This window comes from Acipenser ruthenus, chromosome 6 (assembly GCF_902713425.1).
Source record: "Acipenser ruthenus chromosome 6, fAciRut3.2 maternal haplotype, whole genome shotgun sequence".
In the NCBI taxonomy this organism is placed as follows: domain Eukaryota; kingdom Metazoa; phylum Chordata; class Actinopteri; order Acipenseriformes; family Acipenseridae; genus Acipenser; species Acipenser ruthenus.
The window spans coordinates 19566715-19583632 of NC_081194.1; the positions used below are offsets into that span (position 1 = coordinate 19566715).

Here is a 16918-nt window from a genome sequence, read left to right on the forward strand (position 1 = left end):
TTATATAACAACTGCTCTACAGCATATCAAAGTGCTTTACATACGTAGTGGACAAGTACACAAGGTGAAATGACTATAAGCTCTGCAAAATCATGACAGTGGTTTATGGTATGAAGGCATTACTCAGACCACTGCAGCAATGCAGAGCATGGCCCAGTCCATCAAATGATGCTTTCCATACTACACATCCAGTATTTCACAATTTAAGTTGGTCATGTACTGTAGCTCACTGTCACGCAGGTCAATTCAGTCCTACACGGATTTCGGAAACTTTAAGGAGTTTAGATCCCAGGCACAGGGCCCTGTGTTATTGTCAGTAACAGTCCACATCCAGACAGCTTGCTTGGCTTGCACCAACACTAACTGGATTACAACATCACTACAATTTGAACAGTCTGCAGTGTGCACTTGATGGACAGCATTACAATTCTGCTGGCAAAAAATACTTTTCTACTTAGAAAAATCCATCCTTAACCATCCATATGCTATATTAAGTTGTCTAAAACTGAATACCCTTAAATATGGGCATAAAATAGCCAGGAGATGCTGTATTATTATTATTATTATTATTATTATTATTATTATTATTATTATTATTATTATTACTTCTTGCAGCCTGCTGTGGAAGATCAGTGTTAATTGGATTTTGTTCTATGAACTGATCCATCCTCAATGTCTTTTACAGTCATATCTTAGGGTATCTTGCCAAACACACACTATATCCATTCTTCACACATGATCTGTCATGTAATACAGAAAAATATAATAACACAATTGCAATATCAAACATATATGCATATATAGTCGTTACCAGATATTTACATATGAAGCATTAACTTACTTTAACTTAGTGGTGCTTTGCTTCGCAATATGCATGGAGAAAAACAAGGTCTTGTTATATTGTTTTACTATTCCATCATCAGCCACCTCAAAACTGAAATATTTCTATACTTCACTGCGCACAGACTTTCTAGCCAATCCGGAAGTATTTGAATCTTCAGCTGCTCTGCGTGTAAATGCTGACTCACAACACCTCTAAAAGTGTTAAGTACAGTGCCATCCCGAATTCTGCATTATTTTGAGATGTGTTTTGATGTTTTAAAAGTTCACATTTTAAAAAAGAGGTATCATTTTATTTTTACTGATTTTCCTAAAAATCTATTATGTCTGTGTTAGATTACTAATACTAATCAGTAAAGCTTGTGTTAATTAGTTTTCTGTACCTGATGGACAGATTCTAACTACTGTAGAATGAAAGAGGATCGTATATCCATTTCAAGGAATTGTAATTATTATTATTATTATTATTATTATTATTATTATTATTATTATTATTTATTTCTTAGCAGACACTCTTATCCAGGGCGACTTACAATTGTTACAAGATATCACATTATTTTTTTACATACAATTACCCATTTATACAGTTGGGTTTTTACTGGAGCAATCTAGGTAAAGTACCTTGCTCAAGGGTACAGCAGCAGTGTCCTCCACCTGGGATTGAACCCACAACCCTCCGGTCAAGAGTCCAAAGCCCTGACCACTGTTGAGTCATTGGTATGTGAGTTCATGTTATTCAAAGTCATCCAGCAGCATCTCAAAGCCCAACAGTACAGGTTTTAACAACATTTTTTCTACATACTTTCCTACAGATAGTATTAATTAAAACAAACATTCTAAGGCACTCATTGGCTTGATGGTAATCTTCCTTGTAAGGTATAATGGTCCAGTTTGTGATGGAAGTTATTTTATGCATAGTGTTAGCTAAATAAAAACAATAGTAAATGCACAGATATAACCCAAACTGAGTTCAGTGTGGCCAGTGTCAGCATCAGGACCGCACGACTGTCAAACAAATTATTCTGCTGTATGTAAAAAATAATTAAAATGTGGCTGGCAGCTCAAATAAAGCCTATATCAAGGATACCTCTGGTTCAAATAGGCTTTAGTGAGCAGTGTGTAGGTCATGTGACACTGGAAATCATCTGAAGCAAGCAGACCATGCTAGAAGCAATTATCCAGAACAAATAACTAGTATCCAGCTGATCAGTGCCACTGATTTCATGGATGTACAACAGCAATACAAATGGCCACATTGCCTGTGGGGAGGTTTCATTTCCTGGTCAGTGATCTCACCTCCTCTAGGTGCACGGCTTAGTCCTGTCTGCTGGGAATGAGGAAGTGTATAATACTGTGTCAGACCTGGGTCCAGTGATTGGAATCTGTTTAAAAGTGATCTGTAAGGGTTGTGTCCCCGGCACGGCTGAACCTGGGAGCTGCAATGGTTGAAAATATTTCACAACCATCTGCTGAATTGTGGTAGTGACCACAGAACCAGGTTTCAAACAGTTTGTTCACAGTTGTAGATTTGTAAATGTCTGAACACAAACTTGTCAATGAACACATTCATAGGTTAAGGACTTGAAAACACACCAGAATTCAGAAACCAAGATATTGAGTTATCGTATTCCTTTAAATTTAAGATGCGGACCAAATTTCCCACCCTCAAAAGAAAGCATCAAATACAACCTCAACTACGCATATGGAAGCAGTCTGCTGCCGTCTGCTGTCACACAGAGCATTACAGTTATGTGCTGCTTTTCATTTCCAGTCGTGATTACTCACACCTGTTTCTCCCAATTTGTGAACTGTGGTATTGCTTGGCATGTCAAAAAATATGGGGGTCCGATCAGCATTTCCAATCTGTCCAAGCTGGTACTGTTTGATAGAAATGCTGAAATTGTAAAAGCTTCTCATTGAATTTCTCAGGAAGCTAATGAGGCTTCTTTTCTCAGCAGTAAGTCACGTTGCTGTTTGTGTACTCAGGTAGTCACGTCTTTTGCTGGCGATTTTAATACACTCATCACTACTTTACTCGAATTTAAGAAACAGGCTATTTTTGAGAAGCAAAATATGGTTCAAAAAGTGCGTCTTAAATTCGAAGGAATACGGTAGTATGGTCTTGCTTATTTGAATGGGAGCCCAAACTATATGTCCAAGGCAAGATTCTATAAATCCTCTACACTTCAAAACAGCGATGTGTTAATAATACCAAATAAACATTGCTCCCCATTTGCTCAGTTTCATCCGCAAACGTAATAATTTTTTTTCCAAAACATTTCCCTCCAAATGTCCCGCTTAAATTGGCCTTTAGAAAAACTATGCCAGTTTATTCCAGAACCACCAGTCTAGTCATAAGTCTCTGAAGATAAGGAAATGGGAAAATAGTTTTACTTTACCTTTGCCAAATGGGAATTGATCCATTTTGTGAAAGTTCTTTTCTGCACTGCCTCCTGTTCATCTATAATAAAAATAAAAAAACAGCCAGGGTAAGACATTGTTTCAGAACACCAAAAAATCACATCTTCTTTTGTCAAAACAAAGTAGATCAAGTGAAATAAAAAGTAGCTTAAAATAAAATACACTATTTGTATCACAACAGACAACATTGATCTGATCAAGAAAATTATCTTGACCCAATGGCAGACAACATTGCTCGATTTTGTATATTTGTAACATTCATTGGCCACTATTAGGTTTCTCACCATCAATTCCAATAACACTATTTCGCTTTTATGTTTACTAGGAAACCCCTATTAAATGCTATTAATGAGTGATTTAATATGCTCATAAATCTTACTAAGTCTTACAGACTGCCTCAACCAATCAGGTTCTGAGTAGAACTGTCATTATGCTACCATAGTTGCCCTTGAAAGATAACACGCATCCAGATTCTTAAAACTCTCACTGTAACAGTGACTTAGTTTGAAGCAGATCAAACCAATATTTGAAAAATGTTTCCAAAAACGAAACCTTTTTTTTTTTTTAAAGAAAATCATACTTAGCATTAATATTCTTCCCAGTGGACACTACCTGCTAGAGGATTGACCTTGGGGTTTTTTTCAATGATCTCAACAGCAGCAGATCGTAATTGCGCCGTCCCAAACTCAATAAATCAACCCTGGTGAAAAACACTTGCAGGATCTAATGAGTTAAATAATGACAGCACTGTGCTTAGTTCCACTGCTGTTTAAATAACAAAAAGACCCACTTCTATTCGATGCATATTCCATGAAAATGCTCAATATCGGTTGATTGTTGAACTGTGCAGAAGTCCTGAACCTGGTAGTAAAGAGCTATGCGGTGCCTCAATACTGGTGAACCATTAAAGCAATACATGAAACCAGAATGGATCCTCTAGCCCTACTGTGCATGCAGGTCACATCTCTCCACACTGTTTAAGCAACGTGGGTGACTTTGAGCTGAGACCATCCACCTATAATGACTTGGTAGAAGCAGCTTCAAAAAAAAATTCAATAATGCTGATGAGCTAGTGGCCATTTTTTCCACAAATTAAACATGTTTACTATAAATCAAGAAAGCTACAACATTAGTGTAAAGCTGGAACAGAAAAAAGCAGCAGAACCTGTTTAATTTACACATAGTTATGATGACAGAAAACTATGGCACGGTAGTGTATAGGGTATACTGTATATACGATGTACCGTATGATACGCTATTAAGACTCTTCAGTTTTTAATGCTTGCACAAATCCCAAGGGGATTGTCTTGTAGTGTTCTACTTACCACGCAGATACTGAAAAAATCCTGTCACCAAATTAAGAGAAGAAACCTTTTTGCTAGTAATTTCCTTATAGTGAGCCATTATGTGAGATGTGTTGTTCTGCAGCAGGTCAGTCCTTCATGTGTGTTATCCTCCAGGTAGGAGAGAGATAGCCATTGAAAATCCTTTATTTGTCTGCAGAATATGAACTGTTAATGTGTTTCCCAGTAACAGCAACAGCAGTTGAGATGCCTCCACTGTCTTCCTTTCTAGTGGCAATGTATCGGTTGAGAGATTTTTATTATCCTTTCCAAACGTTAGATTTTATTTTTTTACATCCTGCAATAGAGAGCCAGCTTTGCTTTGTGGAACAGCCCTGCTGTTCTGACTACCAGCATCCCTCTTAGCTGGAGAAATAATCTATTTCCCAAAGCCCAGCCAATCAGCAATGTGGAATTCTGTGATGTCAGAGCCCTGGAAGAATTATCCCCATTTGTTGTGAGTGGGGACAGCCCAAGGCAGTGCAATCTCTGATATCCAAGTAGGCAGTTAAAGAAGGCTTGTGAAAGGATCTACATTTCCAATAACAAGCTCATTCTTTTCATGTATGCAAGTAGTCAGAGGCCTGACAAAAGTATTTAATCCAATTGCATTACTGTATCAGGCAACTGTACATTTTGAAAGATTTATTTTCTATATTCAGTTTTTAATTATCTATTTTGTTATACAATGTGCCTCCCTTTGCTGCCATGTAGCAGCTGGTGTTTCCTTACTGTTGTAACCAAGAGGGATAATGAATTTGAGGAACCATTTTTGGTGGGTTTATGTTACTTTTTTTTTATTATTATTCAGCACAGATTATATCTAATAATGGCTCTGCAGAGAACCATAGCTTTGTTTTTATTTGATTTTCCACCAAATTTTACTGTTACATTTTTGTTTATTATATAACAAAATGAACACTTGCAATAACCCCTTTGGTGACTGTTCCTTAGTTAACCTGTGCAGTCACGGATATGGAAACATCTGTCAACTACCCGGGGATATTACAGTATCAACCCTCCACCCAATTCAGATCAGCTGTGCTTTCATTGCTGATGGAAACTGGCTTGCAATAGGGAGATATAACTTTTATATATCATTGAAAACATGTCTGAGGCTTCATTTGCATAAAAAAAATGATTTGGTCATGCCAGGATAGAGACAATGGGCCTCCCGGGGCTCTGCAGGATGAGTTTTGAAATCAGGATCTTTCTGGTTGTGCTGAGTTGCCGATCTTGGCTGTTGGGTTGGAAAATCGGTTCTGGCAAGAACACTCCTTGCACTTGAGTAACCCCTACTTTTTAAGCACCCCGTGAGTCCAGAAAGAGATTTCCAAAGCTGGGCCCTTGTCTCCAGGAAGCTTGGTAACATGTTGCTGTTTTCAGATCTTTAGTGATTGGTAAGTGGGTTGCAGCACGATAGAAATTGGACATTTCAAATTGGATAGATAGCCCATCCATATATATATAAAGTATATGGAGTATATAATGTACAGAATCTATTCATACGTTCAGACCCCAACCAGAAATACCCCCCATCTAGATCGGGTCGACCCCATCATGTTGAGGTTAATAAAAAATTTTAGAACCTCAAAATCTTTTCGTGTTTGGAGTGGGGTTGTCTTGCGAATGACCCTCACTTAACCCGAACCCGATCTGAAGAAGATCATCCGAAGACACAACCTAAATCAAGCAGCAAGCAGCAACGTCACAGTGTGCGTCGGCCTTCCAATTAAAGTTACAGTACCACATTAGCTGTGCAGTACACAAACACAACAGAATAAAATAACACCTCAAATAGGAACCTAAATATTCTACATTTGTTTAATTCTAATAAATAATGACATTAATAAAATAAATCTGAATAGTGCAATTGGTCCAGAATGCTGCTGCTGCTGCAAGAATACTGACAAGTACAAAACAAACTGAACATATTACATCTGTCTCGGAAACTTTGCATGGGATACCTTTCAAATATCGGGTTATTTTTAAGATTCTTCTGCTGACCTTCAAGGCTGTCCGGGGAACCGGCTCTAAATATTTATCGGACTTGCTGCATGCCTATATCCCGAGGTGTCAGCTGTGCTCTTCAGGTCAGAGCTGCTGGCTGTTCCCTTGCCCAGGTGTGTCACTGGGAGCTGCTGGCTGTTTCCTTGCCCAGGGGTGTCACTCGGGGAGCTGCTGGCTGTTCTCGTGCCCAGGTGTGTCACCCTGGGAGCTGCTGGCTGTTCCCTTGCCCAAGTGTGTCACTCTGGGAGCTGCTGGCTGTTCCCTTACCCAGGTGTGTCACTCGGGGAGGTCGGAGTTTCTCCACTAGTGCTCCTAAACTTTGGAACTCGTTGCCACTAGTTGTGAGAGGCTCTCATTCTCTTGAGAAATGTAAAGCACTGCTAAAAACACATTTGTTTTTCCTAGCTTTTGGTAATAGGGAGATTTTTTTATGTAAATCGTTTTGTAATGTTTGTAATCATGTTTTTATTTTAGTTATGACATTGCTTTGTATTTATATTTATTTTTTGTATTTGTCCTGTAAAGTGCTTTGGGATGAAAGGCACTATATGAAAATACATTGATTGATTGATTGATTGATTGAAATATTCTAACCTGGCCAAAACAATAGAAACTACATTCCAACAATATGCTAATTTTAAATATTCTCAGAGTATGCTTGTGACAGGGTAGATAGAATCCCTGCTCTGAAAAGCTCACCTCCCATCAGCAGAGGGAACAGGAACAGGATTGGAATCCCATTAGGTCATGCTTTCTATCGGACAGAACAACACTGCAATAAATAATCTACTACTAAAGAATGCTTTGTTTCCCGGCAGAGACTTTTTATACAACTGGCTTCTTACTCTTGCCTTATAAAATGGAAATTCACAATTCTAAAAGACCCCATCAGTTTTGCTGCTTTTGACCATGAATATCCCTGAAAAGAATTATTTTCATTGCATCCCAGAAGATTAAAAAAAAAAAACAGTTCCTGCAATAAATGTCTTTATCTAACTTTTGGCAAACGTTCATCTGTACCTTAGGTAATATATGCAGTTAAAAAAAATCACTTAGTGTCAGCTTTGTTGTTTTATACCTTTTTTAATGCGGTAGAATGTAAATATTCAGAAAGAGTGCAGTGACTGAATAAATACCACCAGACCTGACATTTAAATTGAGCAAAGCAACAGTTTGTCATTCCAGAGAGCTGGATGGAAAGTGAGAGCTGAGTTTAATGAGGAGTTAAACAGGCAGATTACACAGTTAATGATTCTGTCATTACCAGTCAAGTTTTCTAATCCATGGCCCGTCTGTCAAAAACAACATCCTCTCTAAAGCACCCCTTTTTAAATCCACTTCAATACAGCAATATTTAGCCCCAACAGACCTCCTTGTTGCTGGAAATGTCAGCTCTGAATCAGCTTTTTGTTTCCTTCTCCTTGACATCATTCAGCAACAATGCCAGTCACTGAAGAGGCAGCACTATAAACTGCTCACACATCCTATGCTGAGGAGTTTGTGAGGTTAGTGGCCTATTGCTATAAGAGCTCCTTACACGTTATCATGTTCGAATTAACAGTGCACTTTTAAGTGTGTTCGCTATCAAAGTCCAATCAAAGTTTGATTACTAGCACACACAAAAACACTTTGACAAAGATATTTGTCTTTTTTTTATTAATTTGAGTTAATTTAAATAATACTGTAACATTTGTAGAGTGATTATATTATCCAAAATCTAGTGAAAAACTAATTTACATTGAAACAAGAACATGAGACTGGACTGGATTTAGACAGACACACGTTATGTACTGTACCTGAGGTTTTTCCATTATTATAAACAAAAAACACTCAGTAACTGCCTTGTATCACACCTCAAAGGCTAGGCTAACTCGATAGCAAACTGAGGTGTGCACAGCATTTCACTATCTGGCGGTACTGTGTTTATCTGATCAAGTAAAATCACAATCTAAAAAACTGCAACATTTGACGAACAGTGGCACTGTGCAATGCATTCAATCAGCTAGCAGATGGGTTCACCGCTGCCCGATGCCTAGAATAGCTTGCATTTACTGTATAAGACCAGTATCAGGCAACAAGTTGTCAGCTTTAGCAGTGTGTTAACTTGGGAGGCTGAACTGCCTTTATTCTCCCGTGGAGAGTAACGGACTGCCAAAACATTCTGGGAAAGCCAAGAATCGTTGAGAGTGAGACCATTCTAATTAATCTCAATAAGAGATTAAAACTGTAGTAATACAGTGTAGTTTACTAAAGCACTAATAATGAAGCACTGAAAGATGGTATAGTGTATTATGAGCAGCATGCAAAAGTCAGGAATAGGCCCTGGAGAACAGATTTTTTCTGTTTAAACCTCGGATCTAATTTCTATGACGATGAAGTTCCAGTGTTTAGTCATAAAAACTGAAGTCCCACTTTTGTGAACCCGTCAGCAGGTTACAATCAGAAGAATAGCCTCAGCAAATGTAGTTGAACAACCAGGTCATCTTTATAAAGAAAAGGAAAGAGAAACGCAAAGCACTGCAACTTAAGACTGCCTTTTCTTCATTGCCTATTAATGCAGTTACAAGTTTGCCAAACAATAAAGGAGCCCTGGCAGGTACACAATGCAACAGAGCAAGAGCTGAACAGTGACATCTAGTGGTAAATGTGCAGAACACACTAATAAACAGAAAAGACTAGAACAGTACTAGATGATAGGAAAACACACCTTGGTAAAATGAGCTATAAAAAAAATATATTGTAACAAATTTAAATGCAAAGATCTTTTTAAATGTTTTTAAAGGCTACCTTTTTATTCTATGAAATTATCTAAATAAAAGTCTAAATATTTTAAATCAATAACCAATATCAATTCTGCATCACAAAAATGTATTACTTTTCAAAAAAACATTATTTGAGATGATTCCACAGACAGTGCTATCAAACTACAGCTTAAAATGGGAAACATGAATAACATGTTTCATTTTATATGATCTTATTTGTACCATCTATATCATTCTTTCAAATGAAGACACAATCTCTTCAATTCTTACATATTACTGTAACAGAATCATTTACCTTTTGTCTTGTCAAAAGAAGCACGCTTCCACTTCAGCATGTTGCCTCCTATTCTTACACCTTCATCACGATCTCTGCACAACAACCGTTCTAATTAATGCAGTGCCTAAAGCAAACAAGGAGGTCCTTACCAAGGAAACCTGCTCCCAAAATTCCTTTTCTTTAATCATTGCTATAGCAACTCATCTCTGTGCCTGCAGTCGTATTATTTGTGTTATTTTTCTCCCCCCCCCCCCCCCCCCCCCCAATGACCTCCAACAGCATGGCTTCCAAGATCAGTGATCTAGCATGACAACAAGAAATCTCTTCCCACCAGCACACGCAGTGCAACAGTTAGCTCTACTCAGCACCACATTCCTGTGCCTCATGACTAAAAATCCTGTGTATAGTCGAACCTGTATTAAGAGACCACTCAAGGGACAGTCAAATAGCGGCCTCTCAACACAGGTGGTCTCTTAAAAGCCCATAACTTAAATGAATTTTCTATTTGTCTCTGACACCGCCTTCCTGTAATTATGTACAGTGCTGTGAAAAAGTATTTGCCCCCTGTCTGATTTTCTGCATTTTTGCATATTTTTGACACTGAATGTTATCAGATCTTCAACCAAAACCTAATATTAGATAAAAGGGACCCTGAGTGAACAAATAACACAAACATTTGATACATATTTCATTTATTTATTAAAGAAAGTTGTGCAACACCCAATGCCCCCGTGTGAAAAAGACTCAATAACTGGTTACTCCACCTTTAGCAGCAATAACTGCAACCAAACGCTTCCTGTAGTTATTGATTAGTCTCTCACAGCGCCGTGGAGGAATATTTTGGCCCACTCCTCCATGCAGAACTGCTTCAACTCAGTGACATTTGTGGGTTTTCGAGCATGAACTGCTCGTTTCAGGTCCTGTCACAACATCTCAATGGGGTTTAGGTCTGGACTTTGACTAGGCCATTCCAAAACTTTAAATTTCTTCAACCATTCTGATGTAGACTAGCTTGTGAGTTTCGGATCATTGTCTTGCTGCATGACCCAGCTGCGCTTCAGCTTCAGCTCACGGACGGATGGCCTGACATTCTCCTGTAGAATTCTCTGATACAGAGCAGAATTCATGGTTCCTTCAATGATGGCAAGGCATCCAGGTCCTGATGCAGCAAAGCATCCCCAAACCATGACACTATCACCACCATGCTTGACCGTTGGTATGAGGTTCTTACTGTGGAATGCAGTGTTTGGTTTTCAACAGACATAACGGGGCCCATGTTGGCCAAAAAGTTCCACTTTTGACTCATCTGTCCATAGAACATTGTTCCAGAACTCTTGAGGATCATCCAGGTGCTTTTTGGCAAACTTGAGACGAGCATTCATGTTCTTCTTAGTGAGCAATGGTTTCCGCCTTGCTACTCTGCCATGAATCCCATTTTTGCCCAGTGTCTTTCTGATGGTGGAGTCATGAATACTGACCTTAGCCGAGGCGAGAGAGACCTGCAGATCCCTGGATGTTGTTCTAGGGTTCTTTGTGACTTCCTGGACAATTTTATGCCTTGCTCTTGGAGAGATTTTGGCAGGACGGCCATTCCTGGGAAGATTCACTACTGTCCCAAACTTTCTCCATTTGGACAATATGGCTCTGACTGTGGTTCGGTGGAGCCCCAGAGCCTTAGAAATGACTTTGTAACCCTTTCCAGACTGACAGGCATCAACAGCTTTTTTTCTGGAGGTCTTCAGGAATTTCTTTTGTTCGTGGCATGATATGCCTATAGAATCTGTGTGCTGACAACTTCACTCTGATGCTAAGGGCCAAAGTTAGTCAGATTTATATTGGGCAGGGCTGCCCAAATCAGGCCTGGTTGTTAACCAAAGTACTCAAACAGCTGACCCTAATTTATCCCTTTAATGAATAAATAACAACATATTAAATAACCACCAAAAATAATTTTCTGCGTCATTAAACTAGCAAACCTGTTGAAGGCATATGACAAAATGTACATATCTCTGCTAAAATCACTTTCTCGGTTTCATTGCTGTAAGCATAACACTGTTAAGAGACTGTTATAAGAAGGCGTTGCATGCTGTTCAGTGTTGTTGTTGCTGGTTGCCATGGTTCCTGTGTTCCTGTATTGCTGCATCCTGTGTGTGTAAGCTGTGAAGCTGGCAGAGCGGTGGGCTCTGGCGATTGCAAGAGAGCGTCCGACATAAACGATTACTGGAACCAAAAACCAAGCGTGTCTCTCTGTTTTCTTCCTCCTGCCTAAAATGCTACAGTATGTTTATTGGTTACAAATAAAAGCCATCTAAAATGGTTACTTAATACAGGATTGAGTCAATTGTTGGGTAAGAGAATTGTGGTCAATGGTGGCGTTAGACAGGTGGTCGCTTAATACAGTTAAATAAAACCACAACTATCATTGGTAGGAATTTAAAGTGGTCGCTTAGACCAGGTGGTCACTAAATAAAGGTGGTCCCATGAGCAGTTTTGACTGTAATACATGGATGAAGGTTATTTTTGCACACTAAGCCATTCGAAAAAAAAGGCATAATACCTTCGACTCCTCGAGACCATCACTTTCAATTCAAACACAAAATGTCTCGTTTTCAATCACTCGACAAAACCCACAGTACAGAAAGGGGTGAAATTCTCAACAAAAAAGTGTAGGTACTCATATGCACAGCCGGGTGTAAACATTTAAAAAATTGAGACAATCTGAGTGCCAATGAATAAATACTTAAAAAATGTATACATACACGATACATTTATAAATACAAAATAAGCCTTAAAAAATAACTGATCAATTATAACCAATTCACCATAAACAAAGAAGCTGAAAATACTGAAAGCTTTGTACCCTCTGCTTGTATCACTCAGTCATGTACTGTAATATAACACTAAGGTTAAACCTTATTTAAGAAACATTACACTATGCAGTAACTTTCCAGACCCCGGGTACTCACCTACAACAGGACCTGGCCATGCTACAATAATAGCCTTGGATTAAAACATATATCCCTGTTTCTTTTATTTATTTTTTTACTGTGACAGAAAGACAATGATTCTTGGTGGTAAATCTCCCTCTCGACCTGTGAGGGCGCTAAGTAACGGGAACAGAGTACCCTGGACTACTTGGCCTGACACTTCATTCCCAGGGTTAAAAGGAAGTCGGTCATGTAGAAAAGAGACGGAGCTTCGGTACACTAACTCATTGACCCAGAGGGGAAATGATGTGGCAGCTGCAGATCATAAAAAGCAGCTGCAATCGTTTACCAAGGGGTCATGAGTGACGGTATAAATAGGGGTCGAAGCAATGTTATCTGTTCCTTCGTTTTGGTTATTTTAAAGGATTATAATTGACTGTTTGTCTTTAATCACTTTGCCACATGTACTTATTACTTATCTTACAATAATATGTTCTGTGTGCTTCTCTGTTGTGTTTCTGTGTAAATTAATTACTGTGATCTATTCCAGAAAAAAAAAGATTTTTCAGGCAGAGTTTTTTATTTTACTCCTGGTATTGTGGTTTCTGCACAAGAAACAAAGTGGCAAAAGACACATTTTCATAAAGTAATATCATTACTGTGGTTTACTACTTTTTTGTTTTTTTAGATGTCCACACAAGTAAAAACTCACATTTAACTTAAATAAACTCTTCAAAATATTTTTGAAAAGTGGGCATTGTACAATGAAAAAACACTTCACCATTTTGGTCTTCGTTTATTACAGTCCTCATAACAGAAAATACTAGGATCACAACAAAACAAAACGTTGATGATTATGCTTAAAATGTACCTTGCAAGTTGGGCCCGTGTTTGAAAAGCGTGAAGCACACCTGCACCTGTATCCTGATTCTGACTCGCTTACCAAATCTGAAGCTGCACTTTGATCCTGTTTTTTTATGTTATTGTTAATCCCTACTGTCCTACACATCACTTGCCATTTTAGAAAATGTTGTGCAAATTCTGGCAATGTGGAAAATCAAGCAAGGCAAAACGCGTTATGATAATTATTTCTAACATTTATCAACTATGTAATTTATGGCGAATTTTTGACGTGATTTGACCAAGTTTCTTCTTCCTTTTTAGAAAACGTACTCACTGGTACATGTTACCAGTTAAGAAAATATACATTTTCAATTGTTTGTTTCATAATACAGTACTAATATGAATTATATACAGTATTTCTATGTTGTTGGTATAGACATGTTTAACATCTTTCGTTAAACAGACTCGAATTAAAACAATGTATATGACATATTTGGTATAAGAGTATCATAATTTTGTATGGGGATAAAAAAATAAACTTTTGTTCTACGAAGCGCCAGTAACTAGAATCTGTAGATTTCCTGTAAAATCAACTTCAGCGAGTGACAGCTAAAGGGTTAAGCTTCGGAGACTGTACTAAAGGACTATGCTGTGCAAAAAGGAGCACAGCATTAGGTATGTGCATAACAATTTCTGTTCAGTTTTCAAGTTGCCTAAAATTACAGGATGCTGTTTGCAATTATTGTGCATTTAAATATGTTATAAATGATGATGTTTCTGTGATTTCATATTGAAGTTCAGTAAAATAATACATGTAGCATAATGCATTCTGTTAACGGTAAATGCATAATTTATGTAAGGACTGGGAACCACAAACCCGCTTAATTGTGTTAAACTGTATTACAGTATACTGCAGTTTTGATAGGAAGGCTGACTGAGAAATATGTCCGGGTTTGGTCTGTGGAAAAGGTGGCAACCCTAAATGAGAGACACTGTAAGTTGGTAGCTGTCCACTCAGATAAATTCAGGTTTATCTACAAGGATAGAACATGTTTACAAAGTGCAGAGTGGCTTTGAAGTTTTCGGTCTCTTTCACAGAGAAACTGCATATGGTGACAAAACCAAACATATTGTATTTCAATGGGATATCCTGCTGCAACTGTAATCCAATCTGAAATATGACATAAGACAAACCAAAGCATTATTAATGTAATCTGGAGACAGAAGATGAAATAGGTTTGTCAGCCATTCCTGTCAACACCAGCATATGCTGCTGACACATCCTAAGGGTGCTTGTTAAGGCAACACCTCCTCACAATCACACCACAACACTTGAAAGACAAGGACTGCCAGTGCCTACATCCTTCCCAGCTAGTTCCAGTATATAATATTAGATGATAGGTTATACACTATAAATTAGAGGTGCAACAATTAATCGATGCATCGATTATTGATCATCTGTCCTTAAATTTCCTGAGCTCCGATTACATATTGGTGAATCGAGGCATCAGATTTGAACCCAGTTTGAAGTCTCCTGTTGCCGTTTGCATTAAAACCTTGAGTGTGTAAGAGTGCTCTTCTTTTAGTGCTAGTACGGTAGATTAGCACATTGCTAGGATACACACTTTAGGCCTCTACATTCGCGTTGGACAAGCCAAATCAGAAGTAGGCCTATATTGTATTCACATTTTTTTTATTTAAAAATTAAGGCAACACTTTTTTGTTTGTTTTAAATGGATTAAATCTACCGATTATCTTCTATTGTTTCAAAGCATGTTGTGTTTGGATTATATGGCAATATTATATAAAGTTGAATTTAGTATGATAGTTAAATTAGTCTGGATTTGTGAGATTAATTCAAATGTTTTGCTTTGTTTTGGACATAAAATGTTAACAGTAATGAACAGCCATAGTTAGATTGAAATGACTTATTTTAAAATATAGTATTTTTTTATTATAATTACAATGTTAAATGGAAATCTGATGCAGACGCACGCATATTCTTTTCAGTTCATAAAAACTTTGTATTCCTTTTTTATAATCGGAAGTGTTCTAATTTGAATATAAGTTGTGCCTTTTTGTTTAATTATTATGCACAACGGTGTTTTTATTTATTGGATCTTTGTTAAAAAAATATCTAAAATATGAACAACAATTCTGTACCTAAGTAAAAAAAGGAAGTCAAATTATTTCAAGACTTACAATGTACAGATTTCTTTATTTGTTTCTGTTCAGTACATATTTTCAGAAGAAACTTTCAAGCATACAAACATTTCTGGTGTTTGGGTGGTCTAAAGACCCCTCTCCCCAGTATCTCAGGAATATACTCTTCTGTGTAATCTCGAATGGTCACTGTGGGCCCTATTTTGAAGAAAGTGCTGGTAATAGTGCAGAGTAAAAATAGCAAGAAACAACTTTGTAGCAGGAATAAGTAGTTCACCTATTGTTCTTACTGCAGATTGTTGCATATTGTTAAAATAATCCTTCTCTGAAAATAGGTACTTGACCAGTGTATTTTTCACCATTTCTAAAGTACAGTCAGCACTCGGATATCCATTACCCACATACACGTTAGTCGCGTTTTACTGTCCTTGTATTAAGAATAAAATCAATCCACATTATATATATGTAACAAATGAATGCACTTACCCGTCACATGTGATTTCCAACTCCGTCACCAGTTTTCTGATACAAAGTCCATCTCTTCAATGTTACAATTGACTTGTTTAACCGTCACAGCCTGTGTTATTTTTTTTCTTTATTGTGCACTGCAGTTACACAGCGCTTCCTCCAATCTGTGATCTTTAGTTGCTTTTGTGCATTTTCATTTGCAAATGAACTGTGACATTAAGGCCTTATCAAGCACTATATCCTACAATTTTGAAAACTGACTTTGGATACTGTTTTAATTCTGGAAACTGGTGGGTTTTCTTTTTTAAATCTTTTGCTAAATTGCATTTTACGTTTTAAGTAGTTCTGTGCATGGGTAACATTTTGATTTCATTTTGCTGTTGGGTCGTTAATGGGGAATTTTACATACTGCTACAATACATACCGGATTTAAAAGTCTGAACTGAATTACAGTCCACGTGTCGTCTCTTTTGGCAAGTGACATTTTCATAATCATATCGTTCTGAATTAAAATACTACTTTTGCTGAAAATATAGTACTGTTACAACAAAACCAACTTCAGTACATCTATATGGAAGCCTACTTATTTTAAAACACAGTCCTTTCAGCTATGTATTTTTGATATTGTATCTTTTTTGTGTTCCCTGAAAAAACTGACAAGTTTTTGTCTTTTACTGCTGTGTTATTCCCCCAACTTGTGCGCTAACAAATTTTAATGAAAGAATCAACGTCTCCTTGTACACTTCCTCAAACCCAAGTCATTTTATTTTCGTATGAAATGCGTGTGTGTCTGTGTGTGTGTGAGTGTGTGTGTGTGCATGGCAGGAGGTTGTTTGGTTGGTAGGGGGCAGGTTATAACGTTCT

General features: G+C 37.6%; 1 protein-coding gene across 8 annotated transcripts in view; it reads right to left on the reverse strand.

The window, feature by feature from the left end:
- The window catches only part of syne1a (spectrin repeat containing, nuclear envelope 1a), a 179149-nt gene that overhangs the window by 149225 nt on the left and 13006 nt on the right, over nucleotides 1-16918 (reverse strand). For 7 of the 8 annotated variants that reach the window (XM_034017823.3, XM_034017822.3, XM_034017824.3 and 4 more), the window contains exons 1-2: nucleotides 4587-4794; nucleotides 3240-3301 (exon numbers count right to left, since the gene is read on the reverse strand). In XM_034017823.3, coding sequence (XP_033873714.3) covers nucleotides 3240-3301; nucleotides 4587-4665 — 141 coding nt within the window. In that variant the 5' untranslated portion in view covers nucleotides 4666-4794. Of the gene's footprint in view, nucleotides 1-3239; nucleotides 3302-4586; nucleotides 4795-16918 lie in introns of those variants that run through there. The other variant, XM_059025182.1, reaches the window with a different exon arrangement.